The 24,809-nt window shown below is 45.9% G+C and overlaps 1 protein-coding gene across 5 annotated transcripts in view; it reads right to left on the bottom strand.

The window, feature by feature from the left end:
* Window positions 1-23,583, bottom strand: part of trim36 (tripartite motif containing 36) — a 122,211-nt gene extending 98,628 nt beyond the window's left edge. For 2 of the 5 annotated variants that reach the window (XM_038805069.1, XM_038805070.1), the window contains exons 1-3: window positions 23,102-23,583; window positions 20,444-20,693; window positions 9,525-9,554 (exon numbers count right to left, since the gene is read on the bottom strand). In XM_038805069.1, the coding sequence (XP_038660997.1) occupies window positions 9,525-9,554; window positions 20,444-20,693; window positions 23,102-23,164 (343 nt within the window). In that variant the 5' untranslated portion in view covers window positions 23,165-23,583. The remainder of the gene's footprint in view (window positions 1-9,524; window positions 9,555-20,443; window positions 20,694-23,101) is intronic. The other 3 variants (XM_038805071.1, XM_038805072.1, XM_038805073.1) reach the window with 3 other exon arrangements.
* Window positions 23,584-24,809: the final 1,226 nt, after the last annotated feature.

Genomic DNA, 24,809 nt, shown 5'->3' with positions numbered 1-24,809 from the left:
CCTTGGAACATCAATAAAGTAGCCATGACTAATCTATCCCTGGGGTAATATCCCATATTATCCCAGAAGGGGTGTATTGCAATCCGGACATTCAGGCACAGTTTCACCACATACACCGATTTTTGAAATTCTCCAAAAGCAATAATATCGGCTCATCCTTTTTATCCAGTTGATTGACATGTTACTGTGGAATATGAGTAAAGATTTATAATGTACAGCGCTAGCAAAACAAAACACATATCCACAAGGTCATTTTGATGTTTTTCCTCCAGTTCCACCCCTCCTGCACCCCAAACTCCTCCAAATACAAATCCTGAAGGTAGTGCATATTTCCACAAAGTGATAGTGTTCTGATCTTTTCCTAAAAGACCACTTTCCATCAGTGACCCTAGACAATGGGATTCAACATGACACAAATGCATATCAGGAATTTGGACGTGACCTGAATGAATGCAAAACCCTGCAGGCATCAAAGGCCAAATTCCTGATATGCAGTCCTGAAGCTTAGTGTCAAGGGTGCTAAATCATTAGGTTTATCCCAGTGACCACTGGCAAGAAAATTAATCACTTATCATAGGATGGAAAATCCTATCCTGACTTGACATCTACAAACTGGCACTTCCAGGAGGGGTCACCGAATAACAAATCTGGAACAGGAAATCTAGCCCACATTCCCCTCTCGAACTCAGGGAATAAGGACAGTAAATGGCTAAAAGCACCTGTTCTGGATTTGTATGGTTCCATGTTACACTGACTGATTCATCACTCACTTGGCCAGTGGAGGAGGGAGCTTGGGCAATTCACTTAAAAATATCCTACAACAATTAGGTGTTTAATTTTCTTCAATACCTGTTGGACCTTAAAATCAAAGAATTAAGAAAATAAAGGAGTTGCATTTATAAAGTACATTTCACAACCACAGGGAATCCAAAAGCACATTTATAGCCACTGAAGTACTTTTAAGATGCAGTTGCATTTGTAATGCAGGTATTGCTCTATTTGTTAGATAACTTCAAATTTATAAATTCAAAAGCATTCAATAGACCCCAAAAATTTTAACTGAATAAAATATCCAAAGTGCGGCCTGCTTCTGAGTTCATTTTTTTTTAAAGTTGAGGAATGCTGACTATAATATTATTAAATTCTATTTATTAAATTAAGGGCGGTCAGTATTTAGCTAACATGGCTTTTGGGATCTTTTGCACAGGGCTGGCAGGGTGTAGGGGCTTGCAGTAAAAAGTTAAACTCTACATGTCTATGATTCACTCTTTTTGAATGCAAATCAATTGTCTTACTATCTACCATGAGATACATTTTTGGAGAAGGACATGGAATTGACAATGAAGGCGGAGTTTCATTAATGTTGATACATTTAAAGGAACATGATTCACCAGATGTCATAAGTTTGAAGAGGCTCTGTAATAAAAATAAGGGGCGGCATTTTGTACAGGCGGCAGAAATCCCTCTGCCAGGGTCAAAAGAAGGAGGGAACCACACATCGACTAGTGGTGGGATCCAGGTAAGCATATTACTGGCAGCAATCTATTAAGTGGTTACCATCAGGACTGCTGTCCTTATTAAGGATGTGGCCAATCCCCAATGTTTGATTGCCCAATTTGAGGGCGGAGGCTGCATCTGTAAAGAGAGGACAGCTCAATGGCCACGGACATTCAAAGATGGGTAAGTGGGATTGAGGTACACCAAGGCCAGATAGACAGGCCCCAGTGATCAGGGGTGGGGGTTCAAGGTGCACAGATGATGCCATTGCCACAGGCAACAGCTATAGCTGCATGGATCCTCTTCCATGGGCCATGGAGTACCCAAGAGGTAGCCCCTATCCCAGCACCACCCCCCCCCACACCCCCCCCCCACCCCACCCCCCCCCCCCCCCCCACCCCCACCCCCCCCCCCCCCCCCCACACACCCCACCACACCACCCAGAGCCCACTGGGAGGCCAGCAGGTTTCACAAGGTGCTCTCCCCATATGGCGGTGGGCACCCCAGATACAGGCTAAATGTCAGCAGGGCAGGAAGTGGCCCTTAATTAGCCTTCTAGCTTGCCTAATTGGCTGTCAGGTGGGCAGCTGATCTGTCAATTTCCTGGCACTGGCAAAATGGCATGGCTGTGGAATGACATCGGGCACCCCTTCCGGGTACCAGTCTTCCTGCCACCCAGCCTGTTGCCAAAGAGCTAGTAAAATGTCACCTAATAACTTAAAATGGCATGATAAGTTAACATTTAATTAAATTAATAAGTTGCACTGTCCTGTTCAGATAACTTGGTTTTCTAAATTACATCTTATATTTACACTTTATTTCATGAAATTATATCCCATTGTCATTTCATTCTCAAGTCCCTAAAAAGCACTGGAAAGTGTTTCGCTGCTAATATATTGGTTAATGTTAGTTAATTACTCAGTCAAAGAGAACATTGGCATTCACTGGTGAGTAAGAGACGCCAGTTAGAAATACCTGAAATTGTTAAAGATCACTGGCGTTGAACTTAACAGCTGCTCACCTTAATTTTAAACACAGCTGCTACGGAGTACCTTGTGTCACATTAGCAGGGTTAGTACAACCCTCCTCTCCCCATTCAATAAACTATTGCATTTACTTTAGCAGATTACTGTAAATAATTAAAAATAAAACTGCCTGAATTAATAAAACTAATCATAGACTAGCTAATCTTACTCAGGTGTTAACCACTGTTTATATTACAATTCCACAAATTATTTTTTAATTCCAATTCTCAGATTCTGCAGTGTTTATCATATCTGACAGCTCCTCAGCAAGCAGGTTTTTATCTCATTTGAAATATGATTGTATTAATGTGAATAATTATGCTAGTTTGAAACAAAACACATGTGAAACTTTGAATAGTTCATGTAAGTTAAAATTGAATGAGTCGTGAAATTCAATGGTTCCGATGTGTAATCAGTAAAGTGATTCTAGAAAGAAGCACATTTGCAAACATCTGAAATCATTTTCTTCTGGGAATTCACCCAGAAGGATGAAGTCTGGACAAATGTCTCTTTGCTTCCATCCCAAGGATACTGATTTAAACCAGAACACTTGGAGCACTGTTTCTGTAGCATTAACTTTTACTTGAATTAAGTAATAAAATATTCAACAGCAAGGAGTGCTATAAATTCCCCAAATGATTTGCAGCCAGCTGATGCATCTCCAGTGCTGGTAAGTACCTGCAGGTGGAAACTATCATATTAAGGCTTTGGAGAGTTGGGTGTTGTTGAATTTCTATAGCAGGGGTGGATGTAATGTAATTGGATTCCGATCACACTTAGAATCCACATCAAATAACATTATCAGCACACTTACAACAATGGTTAACCCTTCAATGTGAATGACACCCATAATATGAAGTGCATTGATAATTGCTGTTTACATTGAAAATGATTCAAAATTGAAAATAAAAACACCTTAAACGGGCATGTTTAATCCCAAATTGGTGTTGGGCATGTGGGTTATGTGTAGAGAGAGATTGGTAGACTGTCATCAAATCATAGAATTCATTCAGTGCAGAAAGAGACTATTCAGCTAATCAAATCTGCACCGATCCTCTGAAAGAGCACACTACCTAGGCCCACTCCCCCACCCCTATCCCCGTAACCCCATAACCCCACCTACACTACATAGGTGGGATTCTCTGTCCTGTGAATGTGCAAACTCGACATGGCAGTGACCCAGAGCTGGGATCAAACCTGGGACCTCAGCTAACGCACTGCGCCACCATGCTGCCCTGGATCTTTTGAGCAGGCCGGCGCCCTATGCTCTGGCCTCCCGTGACTCTTCGGTCACTTGTGGTCCCAGCAATCATGAACCTGACATGGTGGACCTCACGGTGGGATGTAAGTGAATTCCAAGCATTAAGAGAGTTCCAATCACTCAAGCGTGTGATATGTGCATTTACCTCTTTCATGTGGTCAATGTTTACAAACATTGGGGTTTTACCACTTCGGCCACAGAAACGTGAACGGATATGAATGGATCAAAGCTGCAGATGGTTTTTACAATGTATCAATCACAGACCACTACTCAAAGCTATGAATGGATTGCAGATAGTGGAGTGGAAAGTAAATAGAGGCACAGCTGCTCTCCTTCGAGGAATGGACACATTGAGCTACAAGGTGAGTAGTACAGCTATAATGCTTCCCACTGCCCCTGTCTGGATTGCTCTCTAACTTCCAGACAAGGTCCCTTTCTTGTGAAGGGAGGAGTGTGGAGGGGGTTCCTTTCAGCAGGGGGTCAGGTCAGATAACCCCCCTACTTTCACGACGGCGCAAAACGGGCACGGGCAGTAGGGATTCTGGCCCCCACAGGGGCCAGCACGGCACTGGAGCAGTTCACGCCGCTCCAGCCTTACATCCTGGCACGGACTGGGGGTGGCGCCAACCCGCGCATGCGCAGTGGCAAAGCACCAACCAACGCATGCGCGGTAGACGTACAGAACGCTCCGGCCCTGACACAACATGGCGCGGGGGTTCTGGGGCCGGAATAGGAACAAAGCAGGCCCGGAGGAGGTGAGAGTGCGGCCCGCTGATCGTAAGCCCCGATCGCAGGCCAGACACCATCGGAGGCACCCCCCCCCCCCCCCCCCCCCCCCCCCATCCCCCGACCCGGTGAAGGAGTGCTTTTCCCCACCCCACAGGCCGCATCCCGACCCTTTGCGCAGAGTTCCCAGCCGGCAGCGGTGAACGGAGCCAGCGGGACTCTGCCGTTTCCGCACAGCGGCTCGGCCCATTCAGGTCGGAGAATCGGCGGCCCACGACCAGCGCCACACCAAATGCGCCGGAGCAAATGGCGCTGATTCTCCGCACCTCGGAGAATCACGCGCCAGTGTCGGGGAGGTGTGCTGTGGTTCTGCCGATTCTCCGGCCCAGCACGAGGCTTGGAGAATCGCACCCCTGGTCTCCCAAAGAGAGCATCCTGCCCCACATCGTTGGACACTAGGGGGAATTTAGCATGGCCAATCCACCTAACCTGCACATATTTGTCATTGAGATAGGAATACTTCCTCATAACAGTCTTTCAGGCCCGGGTTAATTTAAATCACAGAGCGTGTTTAAATGCCAGCGATTCATTTCCTGTGTGCAAAAGGTGCTAAAACATCATGGAGCAACCGTCAGCAAAGGAGAATGGGTGAGGGGTAAGGGAAGAACGTCTGCTGGATCTGGGTGATGACTTTCTTTGTGTCCGGCCAATAAACCACTCAAGCCCTTCCTGACGTCACAAAGATATGGGGCTGGATTCTCCAAGAATGGGGCTATGTTCTCACGCTGGTGTCAAAACATTGGCGTTTTACTTCAGACTTTCCTGAAAAATACAGAGCAATTCACTTACCTGCAGGGGACTAGCAGGGACCAGGTGAGCTTCACGCAGCTTTGGCTGCGGATATGGGCCACCGCACTTCCAGTTCCGAGTCCGCGCATGTGCACGGCGGTGGCCTCCAGCAGCTGCGCCGAGTGCCATGGCGGACTCGGACCAGCACTAAGAAAGAAGGTCCCCCTGATCAGCCCCACGCCGCTTCGTCCGACCCGCCCAATCGCTGCCCTAGCCGCCTATAAAGCCGTGCCCCCCCGCCCCCCCCCCCGTTAATGGATCCCCCGCCCCCCCCCCCCAAAAGGGCGGCCGTGGACTGAGTCCGCAGCAGCCGCGTGTGAATCCCGAGCGGCCAGATGTGGTTCGAACCACGCCGTCGGGAACTCGGCAGGTCAAATCGGAGTATCGCTGGGAGGGCCTCTGGTAATGGCCCCCAAGCCACTCGACGTAATTCACGAGCGAGCGATTCCCTGGGGACCCGAGAAATGTGGGAGCGGCGCCGGGCCCAATTCGGGCCCGTAAAAGTCGATTCTCCGCCTCCGTGCCAAACGCGATTTCAGTGCGGGGCTGCAGAGAATCCAGCCATGTTTTACACAGTTGGAGAAACTTCAGAGTCATAAACACAGCCCAGCCCATCACACGAACCCACCTCCCATCCATTAACTCTGTCTATACCTCCCGCTGTCCTGGGAAAGCGGGCAGCATAATCAAAGACCCCTCACGCCCAGCTTATTCTCTCTTCCAACCTCTTTCATCTGGCAGAAGACACAAAAGTCTGAGAATATGCACTAACAGATTCAAAGACACCTTCTTCCCCGCTGTTACCAGACTCCTGAATAACCCTCCGATGGACTGAACTGATCTTTCCACACATCTTCTCTACTGTGTAGCACTTCACCCGATGTCTATGTCTATGTCTATGAATTTACATTGTGTATTTATCATATGCCCTATGGTTTTTCATTTATGGAACGATCTGCCTGGACTCTACTCCAATCAAGATCTTTTACTGTACCTCAGCACATGTGACAATAAATCTAAATCTTTCTCCTTCCCACTCACAGCTGATTTGCTTCAACCTGGGAGGAAATTCACAGCCGGTCTAGATTACAAAATTGGGTCCCAGTGACAATGATAGGGCTATTATTTGCATAATGTTATAGAACAAACATGGAACATACAGTGCAGAAGGAGGCCATTCGGCCCATCAAGTCTGCACCGACCCACTTAAGCCCTCACTTCCACCCTATCCCCGTAACCCAATAACCCCTCCGAACTTTTTTGGATACTAAAGGCAATTTACCATGGCCAATCCACCTAACGTGCACGTCTTTGGACTGTGGGAGGAATCCGGTGCACCCAGAGGAAACCCACGCAGACACGGGGAGAACGTGCAGATTCTGCACAGACAGTGACCCAGCGGGGAATCGAACCTGGGACCCTGGCACTGTGAAGCCACAGTGCTAGCTAAATGGGGCTGGATTCTCCGATTTCTAGGCTACGTCCGGAGGATCCGTGGAGTTTTACATGGAAAACATCAGTGGCGCTCCCATCACCAATCCTCCGACCGGTGTGGAGCTAGCAGCCAGGCCACGAAAAACACAAGGCCTTCACGATATAAATGCCTGGAGAATTGCCAGGTCCGTGGCCGTGCATGTGCACGGCGACGACCTGCAGCAGCTGTGCTGTATAACATGGCACCGGCCGTGCATGGACCCGAGTTGCCAGATAGTGCCCCCCCGAGACACCCCCTCGTCACCCCCGGACCACCTGCCACCAGCCCTCGCTGAAACCCCCCCCACCCAGCAGCACGGCTCCCGCCCGACTTTGGCAGCGCTGGACACAGTCCGCAACCGCCACGCCGGGTTCCCAACCACTGAGACCATGAGTCAACTGCACGGTCGGAGACTCGGCCCATCTGGGGTGTAACTTAGGGGGAGGGCCTTCAGGTAACGTCTTGAGGCCGTCCCAACAGCGTGCGCCTCAATGATGGTGTTTTGGATAGGGTGGAGCATATGAAAACAGGCGCCGCCCCTGATTCCATCTTAAAAAGGGATTCTCCGCCTGATCGCCGATTATGAAATCAGCGTCGAGGAACGGAGAATCTGGCCCATGGTGTCCGCACCTGCAAGTTAAATCAGCAGTCATAGACAAGGGCACTGTACCAAAGTAGATAACTTGCCTCCTTGTTAATACCCACACACTCAAGTGTCCCCAAGTAGGAAGGATTAAAATCAACCCCTAAATATGAGTTTAGTTGTTTTTGGGAAGTACTACCCTAAACTGATTTCTTAAATGTAATCTAATATCAGGTTTGTGCAATAGTTGCATTGTTGCACGAGTCCCTTGATCAGTGTTATCTGAGCCCCTCTATCACATTACCGCCTTGTGATGTTTACAGGTATCAACCATCTCTATTGGGAGAAGAGAAACAATGAGCCCATGCAGTTTTTTTTTTTTAATTTTTGGATGTGGAGCATGAGAGAAAATGAGAAAGAGGGAAGAAAATGTGAGAGACAGAGAGAGATAAAGTGAGACTAAATCAAGAAATCAATGAGGAGATAAAGGATAAGAACACCTCATAATACCGTTTGTAATTCCTGCGGAACCACTTGGCTTATTTTTAACCATCCCTTTGAGAAAACATGGCTGAGAATGTTAATTAACCATTAGTCATCCACATGATAGAACAATAATTCAGGGAACGGAAACATTGTTAGTAATTTGCAGGAATATAGCATTGTGAGCAATTTACAAGATAGTGAGTTAGTAATTCACAGGAGAATAGCACTGTTAATAACTCACAAATGTTAGTGTCAGTAAGCTGCAACTTATCAAACAATTGTTATCTCTTTAAAACAAGTTAGTGCGCCCAAAAATCATAAGCTAGAATGTGCTGAGTTCTGGGAAATTACATCTTGGTTAGTAATCCATGAGCACGTGGGATCTGCTTGATTATTAATGTTGGTCAGTAACTTCAGAAATATTTGGATATAAAAAGGATTAATAAAGTAACATAATGAATAATGAATAACATAAATACATTGCATCTTAGCAAATGGTCACATTAAAAACAGTTTAATTCCAAATTTAATTATATTTTAGGCTGTTAGAAATCTTTCCCCTCTTTCCTTTTGAGCGTATACACACCGTTTCCTTTCAAGGATTTACTCACTGATCTCTCCCAGTGTCACTGTTCAGCCAATGACTGACTAGCAGATGCAGGAAAGTACTCCAGGCAATTCACCTATTAACTTCTTCAGGCAACTTGTGGGACAGATAGCTGAGTTTATGGTTATCCATCCCCTTGAGATGGAATGGCTCAGAATGTCAAATCACTATGTACACAAATCATGCCCATGAAACTGCATCCACAAAACATCCATTCCAATGCATTGACCTCCCTTTGAATAAAAAGGATTGGGATACCACTAAATCTGTCTTATATTTCTATACTCACTCCTGATTTGCATATTGCCGTATTATCAGGCAGTAAGAAAGAAACAAAAAGCATGGCACACAACAAAACCACATAAAACACACAAAATCAAAAGACAGTGAGATGTAGCACACCATTCAGAAAGTAGCGGACAACACAAGCAGGCATGGGACAGGCACACTGTTACAAACTAATGAACCAAGCAACAGAGAATTGAATGCCAGAAACAAATAATCTGTAGTGGTCAAGTTAGGCTAAAGTTCACACAAGGTCTGGTTCTTTTACCACTTGTGCGGTAATGAATATGCCAAACATTGCATGCATTATTATACAAGTATTAAATGTGCCACAAACTGACAACTAGTTTAATCATGAGGTGAATGCCTAACCTCAAACATGCCGAGACCCATAATATATATGTTCATTTGATACTATCACCACTCCAGAGGAAACTGCATAAAAATGAACTTTAGATTATTTAAATATCGCTGCCCCAAAGCCCTGAAATGGTACTCATCAATTATAATCCAAATACCACTGTATTACCAAAATTTTGCAAATTAGTTTATTGGGAAAAAATATTTCTGTATTGATTTGATTATGTCCACCTTATGTTAACTTTAGAACTTGACCGCCGATTCTTTAAACATATATATTATCAAATATTTTCTTGTCTTGCAAAGACAATCATTATAATATAGCTGCAGCTAGGAGTCATTGAACCTAGATAAACACAGAATGGTTCTACCTTTTCTCCCAAATGACCTTCGCAGTGAAGCTGTAATCAATTAACAAAAAGTCAGGAATAATCCTATAATACCAACAGGCTACAATAGGGAGTGAAACATTATTATACTTCACAGGCTGATCAACATCTCAGAGACAATGTGACACAACTTAGATTATTATATTTTTAAAAGAAGAATTTAATTTTCAGAATCAGGTTAGTTCCTTACATTTCTGGATAGAAAACCATCAGCAAAGCATGGTTACAATATTTTAAAACTGCAGTACCTTTTATCAGGCCTTTACTTGGCAATATATTCAAAACACTAACATGTAGCATCTGTTTATCCAGTAAACAAACTATGATAACTTATTTTGACATAATTCAGTTAATGTACACAAAATACTGCAGACTTTTCTTCAAACATCTAATACACAGTCAGAAAAATATTTATCGAGCAACATACTCATAATGGGCTGGCACATGGACATAACAATAAGATATTACAAATGTTTATATTAAATGATTACGTTTTTGTAACAATTTTGGAAACTTTGTAAACTAATTGCAAACAATTTCCATCCTCCATTATTTAAGGCATGAACACGTGTTGTGATGCAGGTCCACATTTTCCACACACTTTCCAGTGTCTCAAGCAAGGGCCGATGCTCGGATAACATGGAGAATGCTGTCCTTCTCATACCATTCCTCACCTATTGTCCCAGTAACACCTTTTCCAGCAGAATCGCCAGTCAATTATCAAAAATGGGGACACTGGGTGATTCTTTTTTCTCCTTATCTAGGGATACTGAGAACAAATTAATCAACACTATTGTCACCCATATGAGATTAGCAAAGGCTGAAGATCAAAACTGAAAAATTTCTGATTGGTATGGTACTAGTTTCAGTTAACAAACCACAAGACCCCTTTCTAAAACTGATAGTGACTCCTGTCATCAAGAATTCCTGCAAAAGCATCTGTGTATTCATTACATCTAAAAAATAAGTGCCACCCCATCTCCACTCTTTTTCATCCATAAATACATTCAGAAAAACATTCTTGGCAAACTAATGCTAACTGCAACCATCTTTCATTTAGCATAAATTGTGCGCTGTTTTTTTTTTTTAAAAGGGTTCATTATTTAAACAACTCTGATGATACAATTAATAGCCAATATTTAGACAATCACTTTAAATAAACAGTAAACCCCTTGCCTTTTGGGACTGGGAAATACCTTGCCAATCTCATTCTTCACAATTCAACCGTATAATCCCACTGTGCCTTACACAGTGGTTGTGCTTGTGAAAAATGTTCTCCGCTCCTCCAATATCAGGTTATTTCTTGTCCTCTGCACTCCATTCCACCATGAACTTCCAGCTACTGTGCCCCATGATCTGGAATTCTCAAAAAGTTTATCTCGCTATTTCCTTTTGCCACTGCTTTCAAAGACTTCCTCAAAACCCTTGACTGTGTTAATTTCTCAGCTCCCTTCCCAACCCTCTTTCTCTCATGCACAATATCCAACTTTCTGTTCTCCAATTAAGTAGTACTACTGAAATACATGTTATCACAAATAAATATTTATTACATTCTTTGAACAAATGATTGCAGTCCTGGTGTTCAGGACTTGCACATGGAACTGTTGCTGTAAACAGGAAGGTTAAAAAATGAAGTGTAATGTCCTGTTCCTGGATATGAGTGATATACACAAGATGAAATGATATATTAGGAGGGGTTACATTAGATGGTAGCATAGCAGTAATGTCACTGAACTAGTAATCCAGAGGCTGTTCATCAGTAAAAATTCCACCACAGCTGCTGTTGGAATTCAAATTCAATTCAGAAAATCTGGAATTGAAAGCTAACCTCATATAAATCATCTGCAAGTAGGGACAGTGTGGAACATAGCAAAATTTGTGGATGGTATTAAAATAGGTGGGAAAGCAGGCAATGAAGAGGCAAAATTTTGGCAGATGGAGTTTAATGTAGATAAGTAGGGCAGCACGGTGGCACAGTGGATAGCACTGGGACTACGGTGCTGAGGACCCAGGTTTGAATTCCAGCCCTGGGTCACTGTCTGTTTGGAGTTTGCACATTCTCCCCATGTCTGCGTGAGTTTCACCCCCACAATCCAAAAGATGTGCAGGAAAAAAAGAATAATGGGTACTCTAAAAAAAAAAAAAAAAAATTTTTTTAAATGTAGATAAGTATGAGGTTATCCATTTTGGCCGATAAAATAGAAAGGCAAATTATCTAAATAGAAAGCAGATTCAAGATGCATCTGGGAAGAGGGATCTGGGTGTCTTTGTTCATGAATCACAGAAAGTCATTATGCAGGTACTACATGTAATTAAAGAAGTAAATAGAATGTTAGTGTTGATTGCAAAAGGACTGGAGTATAAAAGGAGAGATGTACTGTTGGAATTGTATTGGGTGTTGGTGAGACCACATCTGGAGTATTGTGTCCAGTTTTGGTCCCTTTTGAGGAAGGATGTGGTGGCATTGGAGGCAGTTCAGAGAAAGTTCACCAGATTGATCCTGGGGTTTGATGTATGAGGAGAGGTTAAACAGTTTGGGTTCATACGCTGGAGTTTGAAAGAATGAAAGGGGATCTGATCGAGGTGTATAAAATACTAAAAGGGATTGATAAAGTAAACGTAGACCAAATGTTCCCCTTATAGGGCAACCTAGAACAAAGAGGTCACAGATATAGGCTGAGAGGCGGTAGATTTAGAACTTAAATGAGGAACTATTTCTCGCAGGGGATGGTGAATTTGTGGAACTCGCTGTCCCATAGTGCGGTGGAATCAGAGTCATCAAATGGCTTCAAGAAAGAGATAGATATATTTCTGATTTAAAAAAGATAAATGGGGAACAGGTAGGGAGGTGGATTTGAGGCCAGGACGAGGCTAGAAGGGCCGAATTGACTACTTCTGCTCCTAATTCCTATGTTCAGTAATGGTGACCATGAAACTCACATAAATTGCTGTAAAGACTCATCTGATTCAGTAAAGTCCTATAGAGAAGGGAATGTGCCATCTTGGCTTATATGTGGTGCAGGGCCTATAGTAATGTGATTAACTCTTAACAAATCTTTAAAATACCTTATCAAGCCACTCAGTTCAAGGGCAATTAAGGATGGGCAACAAATGCTGCCCTTGTCAGTGACACCCACATCCTCCACTCATTAATTTGAACAAAGAACCATACAGCACAGGAACAGGCCCTTCGGCACTCCAAGCCTGTGCCGACCATGGTACCTGCCTAAACTAAAACCGGATTAGTTAGACATCAACTAAATATTGACAGAACTTGCTGGAAATGCACAGAAGATCACTCAGCAACATTAGAGTAAGTTAATGTTGTGATGATATGGATGTACCTGGATCGTTAACTTGTCTTGTTACAGATACTGACTGACCTGCCATGTATTCCCAGCACTTGGAAGTTTAAAAAAATATTTTTATTAACTGTTACTCATCACTTGGAAGCTCTACTTACGCCGTTGGGTTAGGATAGAAGATGGTTTCAAAGCTGGAGGGATATTGGAGGGAGGTTTTCAGGGTATTGGATCAGCCGGGGTTGGAAGCAGATGAGGAGGCAGATGTTTTAGCCTTCATCTCGCTGATTGCCCGAAGGCGGATCCTGGTGGGGTGGAGGTCCTGTGCCCTGGCATGGTGGGGGGTTCTGTTGGGAGTTTTTAACACTCGAGAAGGTGAAGTTTGAGTTGAGGGGAAGGGTGGAAGGGCTCTACAAATCATGGGCTTTGTTCATTATGCACTTTCAAGAATTGGATGACATCGAACATTGGGGAGGAGGTTGGACTGTGTATTTTGTTGGTGACTATGTATGGGTGGATCGTGGATTCCTGAATCCTCTTCTTTGATGTTTGCATTTAAAATGTTGAGGGTTGTTTGGGGGTTGGTGGGAGGAAGGGATTGTTGGCAGGAAGGGATTGTTGGCCAGGGGATTGACATTGTATTTGTTGCTGTTGATTGTTGGTGGGTGTAAATTTGGATGAAAATGTGAAAAAGGAGAATAAAAATATTTTTTTTTTTTAAAAGGATGGAAGATGATTAGTATGAGTCTGTGCTTAGAATGACATATACAGTGCTGTGTACAATAATATTTATAGATAGATCTACATTATACACTTTGCAGCACAATATTCTGTGGAAAAAGAGTTACAATTTTCTGAATGCTGTCATCTTACGTTTTCAAAGACCTTTGCTTACTTTCATACACAACATTAACTTACTTGAAACATTTCAGTAAAATGATGTGTCCTGTACCATATATTTTGTACATGTTCAATATACCACAGTATTGCTGCAAATAGGCTCAGATTACATAGGGATTAAGTAATGGCTGGATTGATTGCATTCCAAATACTTTTTATTCTTTTTTTGGAAGGATGCAATGGTGTATAATTCAATTTGGGTTTTGAGAGTTTTTAAATTCTCAATTATAGCTGCGTTGGATATGGATTATCCTATAATAATCTAATTTGATGAAATGCAGACACCTTGGTTATAGTGGCTTCTGGCTGGGATGGCCATAAAACAGCCAGTGTTCCCCTTCCTAATCACTGTCTGATGCCTGCTGGAAAGTGCAAGTGTGGACATCTTGTGAGGTTTGAATTGATAACTCACCAAAACTACCTAAGCTGTGAACATTCAAAGTTCAAGTATATACATGTATAATTGCCACTTAACAAATGAATTTAAAGCTCATGAAGTTGAAAAATAGCCATATCTGATTGAACAATAACTGCTACACACACACACTCACAAATCTGGTAAACTAGAAACCCTTTCCGGTCTGCATAAATAATTATACTAATTGATGTTGAGTTAGTGAATGTGCAAAATCATAAAGGTCGCACTTGTGCAGTTGAGTTCTTCCATAGTTCCATAGAATCCCTACAGTGGAAAAGACCATTCAGCACATCAAGTCTGCACCGACCTTCAGAAAGACCACCCTACCTAGGCCCACTCCCCCAACCTATCCCTGGGACCCAACCTTACCTGCGCACCTTTGGACAATAAGGGGCAATTTATCACGGCCAATCCACCTAACCTGCACATTTTGGACTGTGGGATGAAACCGGAGCACCCGGAGGAAACCCACGCAGACACAGGGAGAATGTGCAAACTCCAGACAGGCAGTCACCCATTGAACCCATTGAAATGGAAATGGAAACGGAAATTGCTTATTGTCACAAGTAGGCTTCAAATGAAGTTACTGTGAAAAGCCCCTAGTCGCCACATTCCAGTGCCTGTTCAGGGAGGCTGTTACGGGAACTCCATCACCATGTTGGATAAAGGTTGGCTGCTTGGATAAGGTAGAGGGGATTTAATCCTGTTTCTAACTTTGCTGTAACTTTCTGAATAATGTTTAATGCTGGCATTGGAGGATTTTCTGTTCTCCCCCAGCCCCTGTTCCCCATTCCCCCTGCCAAGAGAAGGCTGCCCAGAACAGCCGGGAGCGGGTGAGGACAGGAGGGGGACCACCAGACCTGCGGCCCCTATCCATGGCAGAACAGAATGCCCTGGATGTCATTGGAGGACCAGAGGAAAGAGAGGTCACCGAGGTAGGGTTCGGCCGCGGATGAGGAAGTGGGACCCTACTTAGCTGCAGGACTCCCACCAATACCGCCACACCACCCTCACCCTACACCACCCCCTCACCCTACCCCAACCCTACACCACCCCTCACCACCCCCATGCTCACCCCCACAGTCCACCGACCCACGGTCTAATTATGAGTCCTCTATTGCGTCTTGCAGGGGCTGCTGGAGATGGAGTGGGTCCAACTGGTGACCCCGGAGTTAGAGTTGGAGGATGACACAGATTTTCTACACCCCCCACCATCCTAGAGACACTCACCTCGGTTGAGCACTTTAGAGAAGAGGCTCCTGGCACACACTCTGCTGTGCACCACACAACAGACCCGGTACAGCTGGTGGAGGTAGGAACACCTGAGGGGGCGGATGGTTGGGGGGGGCACGCCTACCTCAGGAACTAGCTGCTGTCCAGATGGATCTCCGGCTTCTGGAACGGACAGTCCCATCGATTGTGGAGATGCAGGTGCAGAGCCAGGGACTACATGAGGGGTTGTCGGCGAGCATCCAGTACCTACTTGTGCAGGTGGAGGAGTCCAACTGGATGCAGCAGCAGGAGATAGTGCCGGCCATGCGTGCCACCCAGGCCAACACCGCACGGGTGGCGTCTGCAGTGGAGACATTGGGGGTGATGGTTTTGCCTATGGATCAGCATGTCCAAGGCCTGGGGCATTCTGTGTAGGGGCTGGCCAAGACCCAGGACAGGGATGCTCCCTCAGAGGCAACCAGAATAATAATAATAATAATCTTCATTAGTGTCACAAGTAGGCTTACATTAACACTGCAATGAAGTTACTGTGAAAATCTCCTAGTCGCCACATTACGGCACCTGTTCAGGTACACTGAGGGAGAATTAAGAATGCCCAATTCACCTAACACGCACGGCTTTCGGGACTTGTGGGAGGAAATCGGAGCTTCCATGCAGACACAGGGAGAATGTTGCGACTCCACACAGACAGTGACTCAAGTCGGGAATGAAACCAGATTCTGGTGCTGTGAAGCAACAATGCTAACCACTGCGTTACCATGCTGTCCATGTGCCAGAGCCACCTAGACATCATAGCGGCACTTCTGAGCGTGGCTCAGTCACAGCAGACCATGGCTGGGAACGCCGGTGGCATTGCCCAGATCCAGACAGAAATGGTCCACTCCCTGTACTCTACGGCCGTGAGCATGCAGACTCTGGTCGAGACCAGAGAGGGCCTCCAGGACTGGCAGTGCCAGGTGGCAGCAGAGCCTCAGCGGTTAGCTCTGCCCGCACCCCCATCCCATGGAGTAGCCCAGAGGCTATTGGGCACCCTGAGGGAGGAGGAGGTGTTGAGGCCCAAGTCAGTGATTCGCGCGGGGGAGGTGCCGGAACACAGCAGCACCTCGGACTCCTCCCATTCTGTCCCTGGTACATCTGGTGAGCAGTGAGCGGAACAGGGTAGCACCATGCCACCTGGAACCTCCAAGCAGCATCCGGGCCCGTCCAGGCCTGGTCACTCCAGAAGACGCCCACCACTGGGCGATAGAATAGCCAACCTACATGCAGGGATCACTCAGGTGGAAAGTGCTAACGTGGACAGAAGTGAGACTTTGTCATACAATGTGGAGCACCAGAGGTCATCGCAGAGCGAGTTGTCATCATCCTCCATCCCATGGACCAGACCCACTATTACTGCCAGCCTAAGGCCCTGCCCCGTGGTGCCGCAGGTATTTATCACGGAGGAGGTGGCTGGGAGGGGAGAGGGTGTGGGGGTGGTATGCGGTGTCCGTACCCCTGGGGGGGTGGTGACATTTCGAACAGGTCATTAATCGTAAAGGTGCCAGGACGAAGGTATCAGGCACACTGCCTAGATATTGGGCGCAGATGTGTACAATGCACAGCTGATGGTCACATATCAGCTGCACGTTCATTAAGTGTTTGGTTTGTGTAGAGCAGCCTGTCATCTGCAGGTCCTCATAGGGAGACATGCATCCCGTTGATCACCCCCTGGTCCCGGGGCATCCTGTCAATGGCAGAGAAAACCACTGCCCGGGCATCCTGGTGGGCTCCGTCAACATTGAAGTGGATGTATTGAGCTGCCTGGACATATAGGGCCTCCATGATGGTCAAGGAGGAACCCTCAATAGAGTCCACAAGATCCCCTCTCATCCTTCTAAACTCCAACAAGTACAGACCCAGAGTCCTCAAACGTTTCTCACACAACAAGTTCTTCATTCCAGGGTTCATTCTTGTGAACCTCCTCTGGACCCTCTCCAAGGCCAGCACATCCTTCCTTAGATATGGGGGCCAAAACTGCTCACAATACTCCAAATGGGGTCTGACGAGAGCCTTATACAGCCTCAGGAGTACATCCCTGGTCTTGTATACTAGCCCTCTTTGCATGAACGCGAACATTACATTGCCTTTTTAACTGCCGACTGAACCTGCACATTAACCTTAAGAGAATCGTGAACAATGACTCCCAAGTCCCTTTGTGCTTCTGCCTTCCAAAGCATTTCCCCATTTGGAAAATAGTCAATGCCTAAATTCCTCCTTCCAAAGTGCATAACCTCACACTTTTCCACATTGTATTTCATTTGCCACTTCATTGCCCACTCTCCTGGCTTGTCCAAGTCCTTCTGCAGCCCCCTTGCTTCCTCAATACTACCTGTCCCTCTACCAATCTCTACTCACGTCTTCAAACTCACCTTCACCTCGAGATGAAGATTCTATCCATAGTCTATCACTGACATGACAATACTGTAGAGCTAACTGTGTGCTCCTCGTTGTTATTGGTATGGGAGCAGAGACAAAATTCATTGAAGAAAAAAAATAGCTCGATGTTACGATGAGGGGGATATAGTTTATTTTATTGATGGATGAACTGGGGTCGATCCTGGTCTGATTTTCAAACATATTTTAATTACAGTTAGATTTCATTCAACTACAGGCAAGACTGGGGGGGAAACTTGTTGCACTCTAATGCAGTATAGGTGGCCTAAGTCAGCCAGGAGTAAATTTTAAATTAATTACTGCATGACTTTTCTTCATTCTCTGGATGTCCACATTGGTGACAAGACCATCATTTGCAGTTTGGATCTACAGAATGGCTTATTAGACACATTTCAGAGGGCAGTTATGGTCTGGGACTAGAATTACATTTAGGTCAGGCCAGGTAAAGAGGGCAGATTTCTTTCCCCAAAGGACAAAAGCTGGATTTTAATTAACATCTGACAGCTTTATGCTTCCTCTTACTGATGCCAGCTTTTTATTTTCACATTTTTAAACAGAATTCAAAATTCTCAAACCTTCATGGTGGGATTGTAAGTAATCTTCTCCAGATTATTAGATCCAGATTCTGCATTGCTAGTCCAGTGACATAACTGCTACCAGTTAGGGTGTTAGGGCGCTCGGAGACCAGTATGGAGATAACAAATGCCCGGTTCCAAACTCCAAATGCTGTGTTGTTCGCAGCCCACATACCACAGAACTCTCTGCCACACAGAAGTGCAGAGCTTCCTGTCCAGCCCTCCAAATGCCAGATAAATATTAATACCAGACGACAGCTGACAAGACAATCACCGCCTGCTCACGTTCAAAAATAAAGATGCTTAAAATGCCCCTATGTTACTTATGTTACTTAATAAACTGAGCTATGGTTATACTGCAGTGGCTGTCAAGACAAACAACGTAAGACCATCTCAGGAACAAAACAAATCACATGGGATGTTTTGATCTGATCCCTTCAATGAAATTCTCGATATGCACTCATACCATGCAAAGCATTGTGGCAGGGGTACTCATTTGCCAAAATCTGTCCCATGACCTAATCAAGTGTAATGTTTCATAATCGCACTAATATTTCAGTTAACCATTTTTTTTAATTAAGCTGAAGAATCAGAAAAACTTCTGACATTTAGCAGGACAGTTTTGTTTGGAACCTTCATTGATTTATTAACACAGCCAATATTTGCTGAAACCAAAAGCACTAAAATGGCCTGCCAAACAGTATTGTTACATTCAGGGGGTGATTATACAGTCCGGAATTCTCCGGCTGTTGCGATTCATTTTCCCGGTGGCATGGGATGGTTTCATTGGGAAATCCCATTGCCAAACGGCTTAGGAACCAGAGAATCCAACCACCCCACTGTGTGCACTTCTGGTCTGAAACCGATAGCTGCAGTGTGCTATTTGCATCTAACAATACCAGAGTTATGCTGCAGGCAGAGAAACAGGATCTGTGGCCCAAAGAGGGTTCCTTGTTGTATTTGCAGACTTTTACGGTGCTTTGCTCCCAAAGGGTACTTTTTAAAACTGTATTTTGTGACCACAGTAGAATTATCTGTTTTCTCAAAACACGTAAAATCTGACTGGGATTAAGTTTGCAAAGTTTCTGGGAGCTCCAACCGACAGGAGTGTTCTATTTAAACCTGGGGGTTGACACCTCCCTGGAGACATACTTTTCCATGGTCTCACACCGTTGCCTTCCAGGAACATTGATGTTTGTTCCAGTTTTCCTTTTTCTGGCTGAGCCTGTTCCACCCATCAATTAGATCATGGTTCACCTGTATCTTAACTCCATTACTTGCATGAGTTCCATCACTTGATATCTTTATTCAGCAAAAATATGTCCATCTCAGAATGGAAATTTCCAATTACTACCCTCAACAGATTAGGGGGCCGAGGAGCAAAGAATTTCAGATTTCCACTGCCTTTTGTGTGAAGAAATGTCTCCTGACGTCACTAAACGGCTTTGTTCTAATTTAGGATTATGCCCCCTGGTTTTGGATTCGCTTACCAGAGTGAATAATTTATCTCGATTTACTCTGTCAAGCCCTGTAATCATCTTAAACACCTCAAATCCCCCCTCAGAATTCAATATCCAAGGGAATATAGTCTATTCAACCTGTTCTTAGAATTTAACCCTTTCAGATCTTATATCATTCTGGTGAATTTGTGCTCCCCCATGGTTTCTCCCCAGTACATTCTCCCTGAAGTGTTGAATTTAGATCGAGGCTCGGTCTGTAGTCTTGGCAAAATAAAATACTGTAATAATAATAATAATCGCTTATTGTCACAAGTAGGCTTCAATGGAGTTACTGTGAAAAACCCCTAGTCGCCGATGCTTGGAAATCTGAAATAAAAACAGAAAATTCTGGAAATACTCAACAGGTCAGGCTAAAGAGAGTTTCAGGTCGGTGACCTTTCGTCAAATACATTTACATCCTCGCCCATCAAACCCCACAGGAAACAGTCCAGAAGGGGCACTATCATTGCACAAATTAGACAGCAGTGTTTCTCAGTGGCAGAAGCTGTCGCTGTCGGTAGTGGCGGGAAATGACACCTACCCGTCCTGGTGAGCCTGTCGATCCTCTCGACACTGGCCGAGGAGAGGCGGCGGACCCTGGGGCTGCCGATAGGTGTGGCCGGGTTAGAGAACTCCGAGTCCGGCTCTGCAAACGCATCCTCCCGGGACAGCAGCAACTCTTTGGCGCATTTGTGACAGACGCTGTGCTGGCAGGGCAGGATCAAGGGGTGAGTGAAGAGCTCCTTACAGGATGGGCAGATCAGCTCGCGTTCGATGTTTTTAATGGGAACCTGCAAAAAAGGGGAGAGACGTTCATCCACACCTAATGCTGCAATTCAACAACACTCCGGACACTCTCATAGTAAAAACTTCTGAAAACTCACAGAATGCAGACAGGTGTTTTTACACCCACATCGATATTTCAACTGTAGAGAAGTGTTTTTCTTTCAATAAATTGGTCCACATAAACAATAACAAGGCATTGAGAAATGATTCACTCGGTGCTGAACATCACGGCAACAAGAAAAGATTGCAAAATCTACCCCATTATCACATTGTGAAGGAGCACAAGACAGTAAGTAGCCAGTGTATGACTGCTAGAGGAATACTCAACTATGTCACTGGCCGATGAGAAACTACAGTAGAGATAAATAGGTCCTATGTTTTTGTGTGAGTCTATGTATGTGTTGTACATGCGTGTTTATGTGTCTACGTGTGTATGTGAGTCTCGGTGTATGTGTGTCGAAGTGTGTCTCTCTATGCGTGTGTCCATACGTGCCTGTGGGCCTATGTGTGCGTGTGTGTGTGTGTATGTGTGCGTGTCTAAGTATGTCCATGTGCCTAAGTGTGTGTCTGTGTGACTCTATTTGTGTGCGTATGCGTGTGTCTATGTGTGTGTCTAAATGTACCTGTGTGTCTGTGCGTGAGTCTGTGTGCCTCTGTGTGCCCATGTATGTGTGTGTAGATGTTTGTGGGTGGCTGCCTGTGTGTGTGTAAGTCTGTGTGTGTGTGTGTCTATGTGTTTGCGTCTATATGTGTGTGTGCCTATGTGTGAGTCTGTGTCTGCCTATGTGTGCCCATGTGAGTCTGTGTCTGTGTGTGTCTATGTGTGAGTCTGTGTGAGTCTGTGTCCCCATGTGTGTGTCTGTGTGAGTATGTGTCTGTGTGTGCCTGTGTGTGAGTCTGTGTCTGTGTGTGCATGTGTGTGTGTGTCTGTGTGTGCCTATGTGTGAGTCTGTGTCTGTGTGAGTCTGTATCTGTGTGTGCCTATGTGTGAGTCTGTGTCTGTGTGTGCTTGTGTGTCTGTGTCTGCCTATGTGTGAGTCTGTGTGTGTCTATGTGTGAGTCTGTGTGTGCCTATGTGTGAGTCTGTGTTTGTGTGTGCCTGTGTGAGCCTGTGTCTCTGTGTGCCTGTGTGTGTGCCTGTGTGAGTCTGTGTCTGTGTGTGTGTCTGTGTGTGCCTGTGTGAGTCTGTGTCTGTGTGTGCCTATGTGTGAGTCTGTGTCTGTGTGTGCCTATGTGGGAGTCTGTGTCTGTGTGTGCCTGTGTGAGTCTGTGTCTGTATGTGCCTGTGTGAGTCTGTGTCTGCCTATGTGTGAGTCTGTGTCTGTGAGTGTCTATGTCTGTGTGTGCCTGTGTGAGTCTGTGTCTGCCTATGTGTGAGTCTGTGTGTGAGCCTGTGTGAGTCTGTGTGTGTGTGAGTCTGTGTCTGTGTAAGTCTGAGTGTGCACCTATGTGTGAGTCTGTGTCTGTGGGTGCCTGTGTGAGTCTGTATCTGTGTGTGCCTATGTGTGAGCCCGTGTCTGCGTGTGAGTCTGTTTGTGTGTGCCTGTGTGAGTCTATGTCTGTCTATGTTTGAATGTGTGTGTGTGTGTGCCTTTGTGTGAGTGTCTGTGTGAGTCTGTGCCTATGTGTGAGTCTGTGCCTATGTGTGAGTCTGTGTCTGTGTGCGGGAGTGTGTGTGTGTGTGTGTCCGTGTATGTCTCAATTCTGCAAATATCTCACCTCACACTACTTCAGGAAGTTACCAGTCGCACCTTTGTGTGTTTTAACCGACATGGTGGAGATTTTGACCGTGGTTCATGCCACTTATTAGACATTGAAATATGGGCCAGCGGGAAAGTCCAGTCTGTATGGTGTTTTAAACGGGAAGGAAGGAGGGAGCCCGGTCCCAGTACTGTAGCAACTAAACTTGACAGAAAGGCAATTGAGCTGAAGGAAAGGTCGCCATGGAAACCATTACTTAAGGTTGTAGGTATTAACGCAAATCCCTTATTTTGGATCGGCCCGATCTGACTGAGCCACCATTTAGTTAGAGAACAAGTTCCGGACTGAGCGGCTGCTCAGACCTGGGATGGGGTGAAGGAGGCGGAATGGAGGGAGCTCGGGGATTGTCCGTCTCCACACGGCAGCTGAAGCTGCTCCAACACCCGCATCCAATCCAACTGAAGCGGATTTACAAAGGGATCCATTGGTGTGATGGATACCTCCGCCAGCAACAGCTGGTGTGAGGCAGCAGGTGAGGCGGGAAGAGACAGACAGTGAGAGAGGGCAGTCAGAGCGGCCAGGCTGCCTGGCAATAACACCCCGAGCCTCCCGTGCTGGCTGCAGCCCTCACACTGGGAGAAGGATGGATTCACACAGCAGAATATGGAGAGAGCTCAGACTGGACACACACACACCCAGGAGCAGCACTTACCTCACCTTTGGAGATCCTGTCAACGATGAATCCAAACTCACTTATATCATCCGAATCGGACATGCTCCTGCTGAAAGGCACTTTTCCCAATTGCTCAGCCGGAGGGTGTGAATGAAGGTCTCCTTGTTCCGGGAATGTGTGCGCAGAGAGCGGGCAGTCAGTCAGGGAGCTGGGGGACAGGCAGCAGAGCTGTGAGCAGAGCGGGCTCAGCCCACTGGAACCGCACTGGAATCCTCAGCTCGGCCTCTCAGTCCCTTTCCTGAGTGTGGAAGCCCGCCCACAGCGCCCCGCCTGGGGCGTGGAGAGAGAGAGAGAGGAGGTTACCGAGCCACAGCCAACCAACCGGCCTGGCTGCTGCCAACATCTCCCTGCTCACCCACTCGCAAACAGATGGGAGCATTAGGCTAATGGATTTAGAACAACCTCCTGTCTCCCAGGGTCACCAGTCTCTGCTGGAACTCACCCAGCTCCTGTTTCCGGAGAACTGACAGCAGTATTCTGCTCGCTCGCGGTTTTCACAGAGTCATGATTAAAACACGATTTAAAATACAGGACCATCCCAACATGTACTGGGGCCGGGAGCCCACCTCGGAACCAGGAGCTGGTTAGTCTGGGCGGATTTCCACTGGAATGAAATTGGAGCTGGCTTTACACCTGGGAGCTCTCTCCATCAGGCAGCAGATTTAAATAATAGATGCTGCACTTTGTGTGTGGAAGCTGCAGTCAGGTGGGCTGCCCAAGGTCACAGAGGTTGAATAAGTGGGGAAATGAAGACTACTGGGCTGTGGCCATGTTATCTGGACTGCAGCCGAGTCCCACATGCCCACTGAGGGGCAGGGCTGTGAGATGGCTTTACTTCAGCAAGTCTCAGCTTCCCCTGTCTCACTGAGACAGAGCTTGCTGCAGTGTCCAGCGCTGCTTCCTTCAGTCCCAGCTGCCCGCCTGTCGCTGCTTCTGTATCTCTGAGCAGCACCTCACCTGGCAGCACGGCAAGATCCCACACCCACAGGAAGGAGAGCTATTCAATGTCCTCCATCCAGAACCGGCTGTTTCTCAACCCTCTCAAATTACTGCGGCGGGAGGATGTGAACCTTTAAAGGAACCATTCACCCTTCGTGCAATCCACACTGGCGGTGCCAGGAACAATCCTGACATTATTATTGTTCTTATTATCCGATGCCGATTGGCTCCAATTCAACAGGTGCAAACCCGGATGCAGCCTCCAAAAATAAGCAAGCGGTCACACAGGGGAATGAATGCTGTGTTCAGGCAAGCTTCTTCCCCGAGACTGCTGCACGGGTGGTGACACCACTGTGGGTCATGACGTGCAAATGCCCCGCGGAAATATTTGTGCAAAATCCCACACTCGCCATTTCTTTCTGCCCCAGTTAAGGCAGGCGGGGCAGCCCGGCCCACATTCATGTTGTGTCTAAAATGAATGCATCCTTCCCATTCCAACATATTGCCAGTTTGACCATCATGCAGCCTCGCTCCTGCGAGTGCTCCTGATGGAATTATTATAACCAAAAAGGGAATACCAGCAGACAAATACAATAAAATATCGATTCATGTGCTCTTCTGCATTGATCTTACACTTTCCACCATGCACACTTCATTCCAATGGGTAACTTACAAGATGTGCAGGATAGGTGGATTGGCCATATTAAATTGCCCCTTAGTCCAAGATGTGCAGGGTAGGTGGATTGGC

This window comes from Scyliorhinus canicula, chromosome 8 (assembly GCF_902713615.1).
Source record: "Scyliorhinus canicula chromosome 8, sScyCan1.1, whole genome shotgun sequence".
Taxonomy (NCBI): Eukaryota; Metazoa; Chordata; class Chondrichthyes; order Carcharhiniformes; family Scyliorhinidae; genus Scyliorhinus; species Scyliorhinus canicula.
This window is presented reverse-complemented; position numbering and strand designations above follow the sequence as displayed.